Here is a 15,624-nt window from a genome sequence, read left to right on the forward strand (position 1 = left end):
TGAATGAAATGGGGAAACAAGACCCCTTATTGTTCTTAAAATTCATGCACTCCTGCATTCAGTTTCTGTGTTCGCAACTCGTTTATGGGAAGCTTCCCAGCTTTCTTCCTAGGTCAGCTTTGGACTTCAACTTCCATATGGTTAGTGGGGTTTTTTTGCTGTGAAGAGAAGGTAGAAATACTTGCTGCCTGGAGCAAGACATTCCTAGACTTGGTTTATGTCAAGCATTCTAGGCGAGTTCCGTACAGAATGACATGGCTTTGGCCCATTTGTGCTATTACCAGCTTGCTTTGCTGAATTTTCAGCCTGTGCTATTTTTGTCCCTAGATGCATTGCTCAGGAATGGCCTGGCATCCAGAAGTTGCAACCCAGCTAGTCCTTTCCTCTGAGGATGATCGTTTGCCAGTGATCCAAATATGGGACTTACGCTTTGCCACCTCTCCTCTTAGCCAGCTGGAAGGGCACACGAGGTGAGGACTTCCATGTTGTGTTGCATCTTTTCAAGGCAGATATCTGGGAGATTGGACTTTGGGGAACTATGATTTTCTCCCAGGCCTGCTTTCTTTCCCAGATGAATCTGGTTGAAGGCAGAGGTGAGAACTAGCATTTCTGAGCCAAGGTGCTAGTGTATGGGGCTTTCTTAGTAACTGGGTGGCAGAGTGGACTGTACAGGAAATATGACTGATTTCTTTCTGATCTATTTTAGGGGAGTTCTTGCTGTTTCTTGGTGCCAGGCTGACCCTGAGTTGCTATTGAGTAGTGCCAAAGACAATCGGATCTTGTGCTGGAACCCAAGTATGGGGGAGGTATGTAACCACAACTATCAGTACACATGGTCTACTTTATATTGTGGGCTTTGCTGTGTGTGTGTCCTTCCCTGTATCCTTATGGAGTGCCAGTGTCATTCCCTCAAGTGTGTCTTATGCACTCTTTCTGTCTGGAGTGAATGGGTGTGGTCCATATCCAGACTGAAATAGGTTTTCACTGATACATCTTTGTCCAGAGATCAGAGAGGAAAGAAAACTTTAATTAAAGTTTAGTTTCAACTATTTATGATTACTCTTGCTATGCTTACACTTTAGTGTTCTCTCTTCCTATGTGTTTCTTCTTTTTCCTTCTCCTAGAGTACAAAGTTCTTTTGGGAGGAAATTTGAAGGGAACTAAAGAGCATTTGTTAGAGAGGGTCACTGAGAAGAAAACAATGTAGTTAAACAATGTGTGACAACTTTATAGTAAAATGGTTTCACATATATGTGCTTATCTAGTCATATATCTCAGAATTACCATATTTGGTATATTAAGGTATCACCTGAATTAAAGTGGGGCTGTTTAAATTTTTTTTTATGCACACCCATTCATTCAGTGCTGAGTTCCTGGATAAAACTGAACTTTGGACAATGCAGTTGATCTTGATGATAGCATGGGGAAAGTGCTCTAACAATATTGAACAAAGTCCAGATGGGAGCCCAGGCTAGATTAATTTCATGGGACAGTATCACTCAGCTGACCACTTTTGCCTTGGAGGCAGGGAAAAAAATGAATCAGTTTTCCTAAAATGAATGAAATGCTGCTTTAGTAGTTTGATGGGATTTGATGCTCATTTTTTCTAGCTCTCTAGTAGTTAGAAGGCAAACAGACTCTGAAACGTTCCTGATGTCTAATTTTTGCAAAAATATTTTCACTGTCTTTTAGTGGAAAACTTAAAAAAAATAGTGTGGCTGACTTCCCTTTATGCATGCTGCTATAGATTTGCAGTGTCCAAATTTAAATTAGACTTTCATGTAAAACTACTGTTAGGGGGCTCTTTTTGACTTGGTACCAGTGAACAATGAATTTTCAGGTGAAAATGTTGGGAAGCATAGCAGTGTTAAGGTTTAATACAGTTATACAGAATGGCTGATCTCGTAAGTTTGAGGAAAGTATTGATTTCTCTGAGTTTGGGGGATGTTTGGTTTCTTGGGATTTATTTGTTAGTTTTTTTATTTGACAATCTAGATTTTAATATAAGCAAATGATATTAATTTGCTTCTACCTGGAGTTGAAAACACAGATCATGTTCCCACAGAAAAGGAAGCTGTGATTGTCTGTGCATTATTCCTGTAAACCATAAAGGAAATATATTCGTTTTACAAATGGGAGGTTTAAAGTCAAGGCTGTGTTAGTGAGTTGCCCAACATCAGGCAGGAAATCTGTGACGGGGCCATGAATTGAACTTTGGCTTTTTTTGAGTGCTGAACCATAAACTTGTTGGCTGCAATGTCCTTCATAGCTCATGGGCAGCTATTACATTCCTCTTGTTCTATTTTTTTTCTTTAGGCTCTTTATTTTCCGTGTCGTATTTGTTACTCCACCCTATTCTTTCTGTTTATGTGATCTTGCTTATAGCACATTTTTGCCTCTTGACTTCTGGTTTTAGTGTGTTGTTTTCTGGTGTCTCTCCCTTGGTTAACAGCAAATGTGACAATGCTATAGTACTCTGATACAGCAGTACTTAGAAAGCAGAGCAAAAGCGACTGTTCACTTTTGGATTTTGTTCTACACTCAGAATCAGTATAATGTGAGCTTTCTGTGACTTTCAGCTGTTTGGACTCAAGGTGCTTTATTTGGTTGCAAATGCACACTTCAAGAAGCAAAAATAAGAGATTTGTATGCAATGGTGACGTACAAATAAAGAGACACGCTTGCTGTGAGCAAGTAATTTGGGGAAAGCAGGAGCCTATTTGTATTGTGCTTCTCTCTTCCTGTGATAGGTGGTGTATGAGTTGCCCATTCGGAGTCAGTGGTGCTTTGATGTCCAGTGGTGTCCTAGGAATCCTTCAGTCTTCTCTGCCGCCACTTTTGATGGGTGGATCAACGTTTATTCTGTTATGGGTGGGAACTTAGAAGCTCAGCAGAAGACACAGGCTGACAAGGTAAAGTCCTGTGACTGTGTTAGACCGTGACAGAGCAGCAGTTTCTCTCGTGACTGCTCAGAGAGGTGGAAGCACACGTGTGTAACAGAGGCACTTTTAAGCCATGCAGTCTTGTCCCATGCACCAGGACCTATGGCTGTATGGTGTGGGAACCAGAAGCTACCTGTGTGAGGGCTTAATAATCCCACCAGATCCCAAAGGGAGACCACATTGCCTCTGACAAGGTGTGTAAAGAAAACCAAGAGCAAGTGCAGTTGTGATGTTAAGATACATTTTATTGTTACTACTATTAGACTAAAAATAAAGCAGCACACAAGCTTTTCTTGTCATTAGGTTAACAAATACATTGATACTAATTAATAGGATATAAAATTATCTTCTAAACTAATGAAGAATAATGTAAGTGGCTTATAAACCACTATTAGGAATTTTTCTCAAGTCTTGACTACAACATAGAGCATGTTAATGTTTATGATACTGAAACCCATTACTTAGCCAATGAATAGATGAGCAAACTCTGAATTTAATTAAATGTCACTACTGTCTAAAATTTTAGTTTTAATCTGGTGTCTAGTCTTTTAATTCCCTCCCTCTGTCCCAGCCAACAAATGCCTTACAATACAGGTTTTAAGAGAATACATATGAGCTGGCTTAAGTGTTATTTATATAGTCATTTACAGCTGACTGAGTTCAGTTTCATAGGATTTGCAAGAGACAGAAAATACTTTATCAAGCAACAGCTGTGGGAGATTAAGGATTTATTTAACCCATGGAGAATTTTCTTCCTCTGCATACTTCATGTGCATGCACCACTGTTCAAAACTGGGAAACAGTAGTTTTGAAAAATTCCTGAATAAACTGAATAACAAGTAAGAACACAAGCAGGAGATAATGACAGTTATGGTGACAGGGGCTTTGTGACCAAGAGATCTCTCTCTTATGAATTTAGTAATCTCAGGACAGAAACTCTGTTGCAGACCTGGTTGTGTATATTTATTTCTTTAAGGTTTAGGGTGTTTGATATAAGCTGTTCCTCAAGAAATATTCTTTCTTTGGAATTGATTTCCTCTAAAGAAAGACAAAACATTACTTATGATTCTAAGATTTGGCAATTTTAGCTTGATCAGCCTGATGTTGGGTCCTTTTGGGTATGCTGGTTAGCTGAACTTTAAAGTTATTCCCTATGGTCCAGTCAAACTTGAACAGGATTATCTTTAGCAAACAACAAATCTGTGTGAACAATGTTAAAAATGAAAAGTGCTTGTGAACAGCATTGTATGTATGTTCACTGACTCCCTAAATGTCAGAAATCTGGCTCGGGAGCCACTTTTGACACTCTCTTGTCTAGACAAGAAAGTTTTATTTCATTAGTCTCATCTAGGCCAAAAAAGCTTGAGACAGTCCTTGAAACTAACCCATTTGAAAGACTCCAGCAACAAAAAGGGAGTCAGAATTCCTTTGTGAGAAAAACAATAAGTGGATCAACTTTTGACCATATGTTGTCATTATCTTGCATAAAACGAGTAATTTTGCAACTCCTATATTTGAGCTGGGTGCTAGGCCTAGCAGTGGTTTTTTTAGGACATTTGCATCTTGCTAAGAAAAAAATACTTTAAAATCTCTTAGGGTAAAACTTCCTTGAGAAACAATTGCTGGAATTGTTTTGAAATGCCATTTCTCTTGCATAGGGGCTCAGTGGTATTTCATAAAAGTGCTGAACTATCCTCATTCTTCATTAGAATGGAAAGTAACTAGTTCCTAAGCAGTAGTTTTTTGTGCTTGCTCCATTCCATACAGAGAGGAATTGAATTATATTTTCTTCCTATTTCCTTCTGTTTCTAGATCTCTTCCTCCTTCAACAACCTGGATCCCTTTGGCACAGGACAGAGCCTTCCTCCTCTGCAGGTGCCAGAGCAAGTAACTCAGACCACTGTGATTCCACCATTAAAAAAGCCTCCCAAGTGGATTCGCAGACCTGTGGGGGTTTCATTTGCAGTAAGTGAATGGAGCATCCTTAGCTGAAAATGCAATACATACATTGTCTTGTGACACAATCCTTTTTCACTGAAGAAACCTGTATCTTCCTGTTGCTAGTTGTTTTAATGCCTGTTTAAGGTGCATTTGGTGTCCCACGAAGTGAAGTTTGTTTACTCTCAGCATTTGAACATATTTCCAACAAAAAAAGAGTCCTGTAGCATAGAATGGGAGATTATAAGTAGGAGTTAATAAAATCTAAGGAAAATTGGTAAAAGCTTTCCTTGCAGCTTGGCATGCATTCCCATTTTCCTCTGTCTCTTTCCTATCTAGACATTTAATTTTCCTCTCATCTTTGCTCCTAAATTGGATGGCTGGATTGTTCTTTATGCCTGTTGCTTGACTTTTTCTTTGTCTGTCTAGTGCCTCCTCTTCACCTGATAGTTTTTATCATTGCAGTGTGCCTCTCCATGTAACAAAATAATTAACAGTTCTTTTCAATGGCACTTTTTCCTCTGTGTCTGTCTGGCACTTGCAATTGCCTAGGTCTGATCAGATATGCACAAGTGTCAAGTTTATCAGTGTTCAGTTCAGCTGAAGGGCTCATGATGAGAATTCCCTCAATGCTCATATCATCCATCCGTACACACAAAACTCTTGGGTTCCTTGTGATCACTGCTGGAGCTTGGGTCTGCCTTGCTAAATGAAGAACTAAGTGAGTAGCTTTTGCCTTTGTTTATAACAATACTAACTGTGTCTCCCTTTGTCATTCCCAGTTTGGAGGAAAACTGATTACCTTTGGTCATACCAAAGCTCCTGGACAGCAAATACAGCAGACTTATCCACACCAGGTATTCATCAGTCAAGTCACTACTGAAACTGAATTCCTACTCCGATCCAAAGAACTGCAGATGGCCTTGCAGTCAGGAAACCTCCTTGATTACTGCCAGGGCAAGATCCAGACAGCCAAGGTGCCATTTGATGAGAACCTTTGGAACTTCTTGAAGGTAGGATGGCTGTGGTGAAATACAGAGGTCAGTTCTTCTATGGTCCTGGGGTGGAATATGGTCCTCTCTAGCCCTTTATATTCTTGTTCTCTAAAATATAAAATGGAATTGAATGAATATACTCATTACTTTTCAAAAGAAAGTTAAGGTATTGGAGGTTCTCTTGGTTTTCATTAGGAATGGTCTTTTCAGTGGACTTGTTTGGGCCTCCTGAAACAGGAATTTTCATCTCAACACACTGCCAAGCTATATCTGCCTGCTACCTGTGGAGCTGTACATTATTATTTTTCAAGGTGAAGTCCAAATGAACAATGAGATACCCTAGAACAAGGGAGAGAGCTGTGGTGGCATGAGGACTGTTTAGCATTCATCGACAATTTGGTAGTATGAGAGTTTGGTAAGAGGTTGTCCTTCTGAAGAGGTAGGGCTTAGTCTTGGCAGTGGTTTCCAGACACTTGTAGCAGACTGTTTGGAGGGCAGAATCTTGGGATCTTTGCCATAGTATTATATTTGCATGGGGAATCTCAAATAGGATGGCTAGCTGTAAATCTAGGTGGTGACAGTGGTCTCCATTGCAACAATGTCTTCAGTTAAATTAAATGAGAGACATCAAACTGTCATTTTTAGTCATTTTTTATAATCCATCTGGTTTGTGGTCCTGAGGGATCACTCCAGCACATAAAGGATCTATTACAATTGATTGTCTTAAACTACAGACTAGGCTTCTGTGCAAGTGTCCTGCAGCACCATTCCTGCTTCTGCAGAAATAGTTTCTGAAATGGACTGTTTACAAGTATTTTATCCATGTACAGTTTGATCAGTTGTGTAGAAGGAACAGTTAAGCAGGACTTAACTGAGACGGATTCTCCTTGCAGAATGTTAATCATGCATTAAACCATATAAATAGTGCCTATCAATTAGGCTGTGTGCAGCCTGAGGGAATTTTTGGGGAGTGTCTGAAATCCTCATCCAGGGATCTTCTGTAACAGTTAACTAATTCTTGTGAAGCCAGCTGGCAATTCAGGCAACCACCTTGTCTCAGTTTCATCCAGACTCAAATCAGTCTATTCTCTCTATGAAGAGATAAGCTTGGCAGTTCCTAGACTATCCAGGGGACTAATGGCCAGTACACTATGTCTATATACAGTCATGGTCTTGATACACAGTTGTACCTCAGTTGTAACTGTGGCAAACTTGTTTTGCCCTTTTATCGTGATTATAACTTAAATTCCATACATCTTTACACAATAGTTATTAGGTAGGCTTTTCATAGTTGAATTCTTTATCTATAAACTGAACTCTAAACTTTGCTGCTGCCAGATGCAGGTAACTATTGTCAGTGTGAAAATATCTATGATTTTACATATTTTTTGTCTTTTTAATATCCATTGGGACTCAGGTGAATTTGGAGCAGGAGTCCAGGACTAAACTTCTCAAGCTGCTGGGCTACAGTAAAGAGGATCTGCAAAAAAAGGTAAGGGGTATTTCTAATAGATAGAAACCTTTACAGGACTAAAGCTGCTGCAGTAGAGTTGTAGGGTCCTACTGGAACTGAGCACGTGATCTCATAGCACACAAAAGACCAAACTGTGTGAAATTTCAGCTGGAAGTCACATGAAGTATACCTCACTAAAAAGCAAAAGCAAGCACTTGTAAGAATGTAACCGTAGCTGTACTGAATCAAGCCAAAGGGGTCTTGAGCCCAGTTATCTTGATTTCAGTTGTTGGTGCACTGGGAAGTGTTTAACAGCAATGCAGTTGTGAGAGCTTCTTTTAGCATTCAGCTCTCTGCATCTCAGGGGATTCTTCAACCAGGAAGGTGACAGGTGGAAGACAGTCTGGCATAGTAATGATGGATAATGCTCTGAAAAGGATAAATAGTCCCTGATAGGCAGCCAGCCCGGAATAGAGTAAAATGGAAGTTTTCAAACAGGTGAAAGAGGTGGGGGAATTGTGTCTGGGACTTGCCAGTCTCTTGGTAATTTTGCTGTCCAGGTGCTTGCTTTGATAGGGCCTTTACTCTGTGTGTCTGTTACTTTTCCAGATCACCTCATGTTTGAGTAATGGGATCTCAGATAAGCAGCCACTTCCTGAGGCAGGCAGTACAAACGCTGCACCAGATCAGGTATGTCCTGTACCTCTTGCCAGCTTGGGAGAGCAGGGGAGGGAAGAATGAACTGGAAGGTCTAATTCCAACCACAATTTGCTAGGCTCAATGCTGGCATTGCAGAGGGCAGTTAACAGGCCTGTCAGACCCTCACAGGGTCAGACTAAATGATAATAACTTTCCCTTCTGGCTTTAAAACTAATCAGTGAACAGTGAAGGACTCCTGGCTGTTATTCCTGCAAGAAGGTTTCACCTGTGTTGATTTCTTCAGTGGTAGAATTACCCTCACCCCAGCTTAACTTGAGCCTACTGTTCTGGATTTCCTCTGTGAAGCTTCTGCTATGGTATTTCTTTCATTTTCACCTCTATCCTCTGAAATGTATTTTCACATAATTTTGGGATGTCCATCTTCAGATGCCTTGCAAGGCCTGGTTAACTGTAAATTTTTCTCCTCTGAGGTATCTAAAACTTATATCCTCTAATTAGTAATCATCTTCACAAACTTCAAACACTGGCTAAGATACTCTAGGAGTAGCAATTGTGTCCTGCATTTCAGTAAAGCACCACGCATGGCTGTGATCCAACCTGTTATTTACAGATTTTACTTGCTGGTCTTGTCTCTGTTCCATCCAAAATGGTTCACCTTGCTCAAGGGCTGACAGTTGAGTTGATGAATGCTGTCCAGCAGTGCTGTCGGCATTGCATGTCTTGCACCATCAATCTCCTAAGCTTTGTCAATTGCAGCATTGCTCTTGTTGCTTCCCTCGTGAAAGTGTACAGATTGATTTCACAGTGACAGGAGTTTCCAAATTGAAATTAGATTTATATGAACATGCACAGCCAAATGGAGACCAGCCCCATCCCACCCTGTAGTCCACTAAACTGTTTTGGGTAGGATATGTGTGTGAAGTGAATTAAATAAGCTCTTGCACTCTTTGCACAGCTTTTGATGAATTCCAGCGATGATGTAGCTGCTGTTTCTTCCTCTTCAGCCTTTTTTGATAACCTCATCCCACAGAATATGAGTACATTGGAGATTCCTGTCACAGAAGGTATGCTATATAGTGTTTCTGCCCTCTTAGGAAAAGGGGAGAGGAGGGAAAACCAGAAAATTGAGAGACCAGGAAGAATCTAGTTCACTCCAGCAGGTGGATACTTCTAAAACATATGACCAAGTATCATGCAGCATATCTCATTGAGCATAGAAATACTTTTCCCAGATGAGAGACCCATTAAAAATACAGACGAATTTTCTAGATTATGGATGACTTAGAGTCAAGTCAATGGGTTTTTTTGAGTTTCCAAATTTTCTCTTAGCTGGGCTTTTATATGTTACTGCTTTTTCCTGCCTGCTCTTTAAAACAAACATTATCAATGAATCTGAGTGATGACTGTTTGGTTTGACTCTGCTTCTCACCTCTGTAGATACAGATGGACTCATCAGCCAGGCCCTTTTGTTGGGGAATTTTGAGGGTGCAGTGGAGCTGTGCATGCGAGCAGAGCGCTTTGCTGATGCCATCATCTTAGCTATAGCTGGTGGGGATACCCTCCTAAAGGAAACCCAGAAGCGCTACTTTGCCAAGCAGAAAACAAATCTCTCTGTGGTAAGTGATGGTTCTGTGTACACTCTGAGCAGGAGAAGGTGTGCACTGTCTTGCCAAATGTTTCTCTGAATATATGTGGAAATGCTTTTTCTTCAATAAAGGAAGTAGAATATCAGCAGAATCTGTGCATCTCCTACTGACGTGACATTTACTCTAATAGCCTGGTAGTTTTATGACAATTTTATGTTGTCTACATAGTATGTCTGTGTTATCTGTTCCTTATTTTTTAATGGATGTAACCTGTGATGCATACTGCCCCTTTACAGCTCAACTAGGAAGTTCCTAGCTTATTAATTTACAAATGGGGAAGTGTAACAGAGGTTGGAATACCTTAACACTGTGTTCCCGGTCACTGATAACAGCTGCTCTGAAACAAGATATGTGTTAGATCTTTAGTCTTGTCTAGTGTGGCTGTTTCCATATTCTTTTACTTGCTTTGTTGGGCCTTTTTATTTTCCTTAGAGGCATCAGGTTCCAATTACTGTTAACATATGGGTGCTGAGATTAATGTCCAGTGAGATAGTCACTAAATGGTAGAAAGCGTGTTTGAAAGTGAGCTGTTGCTTAGACTGTCAGCTTATCTTTGTCTTCAATGACTGACAGGCCTTCTGCTTCCCTTACAGCTGCTTTCCTCCATTGTGCAGCAGAACTGGCAAGATATTGTTTGCACGTGTGATCTACAGAGCTGGAAGGAGGCACTGGCCATCTTGTTAACATATTCAAAGCCTGAAGACTACACTCAGCTCTGTGGTATGCAGTGTACTGTGTTTTGATACAATTTCCCTTGCAGGGGGTATCTCTGGACTGCTTATAGATAGTCGATAGAGTTAAGAAAAGAAAGCACTTCGTTCTCATTACAGCTACCTGGAACTTAATTAAGTGTGGACTGTTGAGTTAGGAAGAATGATAGGTGCACACTGTAGCTGAGAATCGTGGTGTAAAGTTGTATATGTGGATATTTCCTGTGACCTCTAGAAGTAGCATGGGAAAACACCGGGATAGATGCTATCCCTAGGATGAGACATGAAGAGGGTGATTTTTATTCTGTAGAGAAAGGAATTTCATCTACAGTAAAAGGTGCAGTGAGCTTCATTCCATCTAAAACAGGTTTCAGCACCCTACTATTGCCTGGAGATTCCCACACCTCTTTTGGAAATTTTTTTAAAGTGTTGGATTTTTTTACTGAATTCATCTGTCATTTCTTTTATGTGTTTGGGCAGACATAAAAGTTGGCAGACATAGAAAATGTTTTTTTTATTTCCAACCAGGTTGGCTTTGGGTTTCCTCCCCATTTCTTTGTTATCCAACAGTTATGCAATAGAGCTGGTGAAGGGTCTAGATCCCAAGTCTTATGAGGAGCAGCTGAGGGAGCTGGGGTTGTTTAGCCTGGAGAAAAGGAGGTTTGAAGTGGCCTTACTGCTCTCTACAACTACCCAAGAGAAGGTTGTACTTCTCCAAAATCACAAGTGATTGGAGAAGAAGAAACAGCCTCAAGTTGTACCAGGGGAAATTTAAATTGGGCATTAGGAGAACCACCTACACTCAATGGATTGTCAAGCATTGGAACAGGCTGCCCAGTATATATGGCACTTAAAATTTTGGACTTGGAAGTGTTTTATAGTTATATATATAGTTAAGGTTTATAGTTAGACTTGATCTTAATGTTCTTTCCTGATCTAAATGATTCTGTCATTCTAATTAGGTTCAGATGCAAAGCAGTGGGGTTAATGAGCTCTTCCAAAGGGGAGTGTATTAAATGTTGGCTGCATCTCTTCCTCTCTAGACATGCTGGGTGCCCGCCTGGAGTCAGAGGGAGATGCAGCCCTCTCCAATGATGCCTGCCTCTGCTATATCTCATCAGGCAATGTGGAGAAGCTGGTGGAATGCTGGGTAAAAAACCATGAGACTTCGTCACCACTTGCCCTACAGGTACAGGCACTATGATGTTCATTTAACTCCTCTTTAGGCCGGTGTCACAGTCCTGAAGTGTTCACATTTTCCCATCAGGGTTTCTGGCTTCCAGCAGACAGTGGAGACCTGTTTGTACTCACCCAGGTATCTCCTTCTAGCCTGGATTATGGGCCCAGTTTGAAAGAAGGCTTGTACTCTTAATAATTCAGGGTTTGTATGTTTACATTGCATGTAAATCCAGCCATGGATAGGAGTTACAGCCTACCTGCCTCTCTTACATACTGATGCCATCTCTGAGCTTCCTTTTAGACAGGGAAGTTTGCGCTATACGTTTGGTTTTTTTTACTGGTGGTAGCCTGGGATACATTTGCTGCTGTGCTTGTCATGTATAACTTGATGCTGCAGTTATCTGGCTGTACCTTCAGAGGAGCCTTAACAAAATAAAATGAAGTCTGGATCATGATGATATTCCCACTGCAAGGAGTGTGATCACATATGGGAAGTCACATCTTGCAGATAAATCAGGACTTCTAAGTCAATGTTGTTACCTTCCTCTCTTCATTCCTATCTATTATTTCACAGAATAATCTGAGTTGAAAGGGACACACAAGGATCGAGTCCAGCTCTTAAGTTAATGGCCCATATGGGGATTGAACCCGCAACCTTGGTATTACCAGCACCATGCTCTGACCAACTGAGTTAATCTCAGTAATCTTTATACTTAATCTAGTCCTGGCGAAGTCACTAAGCCCTGTTGTGTCTGTCACTTGCTAGAATGAGCTAGACAAGTCTTCCACTTGGATATCTGCAGATAATGCCCTCTGCTACAGAATTTCCTGGTTTTGTAATCCCACTACTGAATAAAAGCAACAAAATGGCGTCTTCGGCACTCCTGGTTGTTTTTGCACCTGGCCTCCTCCTGGTTGCCAGATACCAGCATGTGTCATTCTACAGCTGTAAACACTACTTTCATTTCTAGGCATTGAAGGAGTTTTGAGTAACTAAAAACCTTCTGGTCCTTTTGCCAGGAGTAGTAGGATTTTTTAGTGAATTTCTCTTGGTATGGTTTTAAGCCTTCCTCTTCCAAGTTGATCATCTGTAACATGATCACAGTTGATTGTAACAATCTTGTGGCTTCTGATTTTCTTTTTTTCCCTTACTATTAAAGTAGCAATGTCAGGGTTTGCTTCCTGGTTCCTGTTTTTCTCCAAGTGCACCTGGGGAAATGGTCATCAGTGGCAGTATTTGGTGCAGAGGGGAGTAACTTCTGTCCACATTGGCCCTGATGTCAGCTGAAAGTGAGAGAGCCATCTGGTATTGTCTCAGCATGAGATGGACCAGTAAAGCTAGCCAGATTCTAAGTAGTCTTATTTCTTCCTTCCCCCTGGATTATTCAGGATCTTATAGAGAAGGTGATGGTGCTGAGCAGGTCCATTGAGATGCTCCGAGGCACAGCAGGACCAGCACCAGGCCCTGTCTTGGCAGAACGAATCACCCAGTATGCCAGTCTGCTGGCATCACAGGGATGCTTGGCAGCTGCAATGAATTACCTACCCAGCAGCTCTAAAGAGGTGAGTGAGCAGCAAGCTGTTGTGGGAAAGAGTAGTAGAGGGGGAAAATGTACTTTGTATGAGAGAGAGCTGGGGTTTTGACATGCATCAGGACTTAAAGTTTCACCTTAGTTATGCTAACTTGAGAATAGAGGGGGAGGGGGGAAAGGAGTTCCAGGATATGGGTTTTGTCTTCATTTGCATTTTCTTTGTAGTGCCTTTGATTCAAGGAAAAGGAGCTATAGAACTGTAAAATGGTTGATGGAGAACAACTCTAGGAAGCAGCTCTCCAGGGAAGCTGCCTCTCTTCTTGAAACTAGCTGGTAGAGGATGGTAATGGGGAAGTCACCTGGCAGTTTGAACTAAATCCATCTAGTGCCTAAAATGTTGATGGGGTTGAGGAGGGAATACTCTAAAAGACTGGGGGAAGGATCAGTGAGACCTCATCTGCCTGGGAGTATGACAGGTGATGTCCCAGATTGTCATTTACCATTTGTTGAGGTTTTTTTTCCTGGTGGCTGTTGGGGGCATGGTTAGTTTTGCAGTTCATAGTTCATAGTCAGCTTTAGGTCATGCCTCCCCAGCATTTTCCATTGGGCTCTCAAAGTGCTTCTTCTAAAGTATAGTTTGTTTCAGCTCCTGATTGAACAGCTCCGAGACCGGCTCTTTCATGCTCAAGGAGAGAATGTGGGTGATCAGCAGCCACCCCCTTTTCCCTACACTCGTGTTCATGTAGGGGTCATTAAACCCACAGCAGCCAAGGGTGGTTCCAGTCTTGAAGGAGCAGCCCACAAAGCAGGTCCCAGACATCCAGAGAAGGTAGGCCCTAAACTCAGGTGTTTGTGGCTTGGGAAGAGGGAGGGAGGCTACTGGGTTCTGGAAGGCAGATGAAGTAATATGAGATGACATGAACTGCAGACACTGAAGAATTCTTCAGTGATGTCCTTCACTGGAGCAAATGCAAGCTCTATGACAATTCAGAAGAAAGCTATCTGGCATCTTTTCACATAGCCCTGTCCTATGTGCAATCCCTGGAGGAGAATGTTACAAGTGTAGTGATCCACTGAGATCTCAAATCTTAGGATGAAAGGGGCTGCGATCATTTTCCTATGCTCATCTTACCCTGATATTTTTGTAAAATTAGTGTAGTATGGCTTCATGGCTTCATCTCAGTTCTTGAAGTTTTGCTTACAACCTCTTATTATTCCATTATTGTTCCTTTGTTATTTCTTCTGGTTGAGCTTCCAGGAGGTCATTATATGGGAACTTGCTCCTGAGGACTAATCCTTTAGAGAGCTGGAGAATACTCTGAAGAGTGTGGTACTCATCTTGTTGAGCAAGTTACATGGTGGGAAAGGCCTTTGATTGAGTGCATCCAGGGCACCAACAGCAGCAGCAGCTTCTGGTGCCTGAGAAGACAGGGATAGAAATTGCATTTGCTAGTATATGTATGTATATAACTCTGTCATCTATTTGCAAGTTCTTTGTTTTTTAATTGCAGCCCAACTATCAGTCATCATTTGCCCCTTCAGCACCATCTCAGCCTTCAGTGCCTTCCCTCTTCACACCTCAGCCAGTGCCAGCGATGTCTGTGACACCTCACCACATTGCCCCTCCCCAGGCCAGCACAGGTCCACCAGCAAGTGTCTATTCCAGAGGGCACCCATATCCACAGTACAACTTGGGCTTGAATCCAGCAACTGTCTCAGGGCCAGGTAAGCATTGTCTGATAGTTGTGTCCATTTCTAGGTTTGCTGAGACTGAAGCCTTCAACGTGGATGACAGCTGTAGATTTTTCCTCACAGGCCTATTGTACTGACAAAGAACAAGCCAGCTGTCTAAGAAGTTTCTCAGTGCTACTGACATATTCAGTTGTAGTAACTGTTGCTGCAAGTGTGCTGATACTAAGCATATATTGGGGTGGAAAAGCCACAGCTGTCTTGGTGGCAGTTTGACTGATGTAGCCTGGGCTAGGAGCAACACGGGTTTTAAAGGGTATGGCTTGAAGAAGGGAAGGCTTACCACCAAGAAGGATAGTGTCATGAGTAGTTAGCATATGAAACAAGTGATGCTGATACAGTCTCTCTGTTGTCTGTAGCTGTTTCACAGTCTCAGCCATTTGGACCAGTGGGAGTCAGACCTGTTGGTCCTGCTCCCTTCTCCAGCCAGCCCTCTCTGCCAGGACAGTCCATGCCCATGACATCTCCTGGTGTTCCACCACCCAGACCTACTCTCTTCACTCCAGCCTCAGTCCCATCATCCCAGCTCCCTGCAGCTTGTCCTCTCCCTGTGGCAAGCCAGTCTCCTCTAGACTTTTCTTCAGCACCTTTCAACTGCCCCATGAACATGGGTTATCCTCAGGGAGGTCCTGGAGCTCCATCTACTAAACCACTGCCAGCAGCCATTCCTCCTCCTCCCACAGGTAAGTACTGCTTGTGTTGCTTGCATGTCCAAGGCCAGGTGGGTTTTGCAGTACATAATGGACATAGATCTTGTGAGGTCTGGTCTGTCTCCCTAAAGACTGGATGTAGTGCTGAGGCAAACCTTACAGGTAAAGAG

General features: G+C 41.9%; 1 protein-coding gene across 2 annotated transcripts in view; it reads left to right on the forward strand.

Annotated features, from left to right (window-relative positions):
- SEC31B (SEC31 homolog B, COPII component) overlaps positions 1-15,624 on the forward strand; it is a 35,053-nt gene that overhangs the window by 9,801 nt on the left and 9,628 nt on the right. For both annotated transcript variants that reach the window (XM_088169050.1, XM_014875367.2), the window contains exons 7-21: positions 328-470; positions 707-806; positions 2,751-2,912; positions 4,755-4,907; positions 5,663-5,893; positions 7,293-7,367; positions 7,938-8,018; positions 8,944-9,052; positions 9,426-9,604; positions 10,228-10,354; positions 11,388-11,533; positions 12,913-13,086; positions 13,702-13,884; positions 14,567-14,780; positions 15,164-15,487. In XM_088169050.1, coding sequence (XP_088025176.1) covers positions 328-470; positions 707-806; positions 2,751-2,912; positions 4,755-4,907; positions 5,663-5,893; positions 7,293-7,367; positions 7,938-8,018; positions 8,944-9,052; positions 9,426-9,604; positions 10,228-10,354; positions 11,388-11,533; positions 12,913-13,086; positions 13,702-13,884; positions 14,567-14,780; positions 15,164-15,487 — 2,401 coding nt within the window. The remainder of the gene's footprint in view (positions 1-327; positions 471-706; positions 807-2,750; positions 2,913-4,754; positions 4,908-5,662; positions 5,894-7,292; positions 7,368-7,937; positions 8,019-8,943; positions 9,053-9,425; positions 9,605-10,227; positions 10,355-11,387; positions 11,534-12,912; positions 13,087-13,701; positions 13,885-14,566; positions 14,781-15,163; positions 15,488-15,624) is intronic.

The sequence above is a fragment of the Sturnus vulgaris genome, chromosome 8 (assembly GCF_052056855.1).
Source record: "Sturnus vulgaris isolate bStuVul1 chromosome 8, bStuVul1.hap1, whole genome shotgun sequence".
Classification (NCBI taxonomy): Eukaryota; Metazoa; Chordata; class Aves; order Passeriformes; family Sturnidae; genus Sturnus; species Sturnus vulgaris.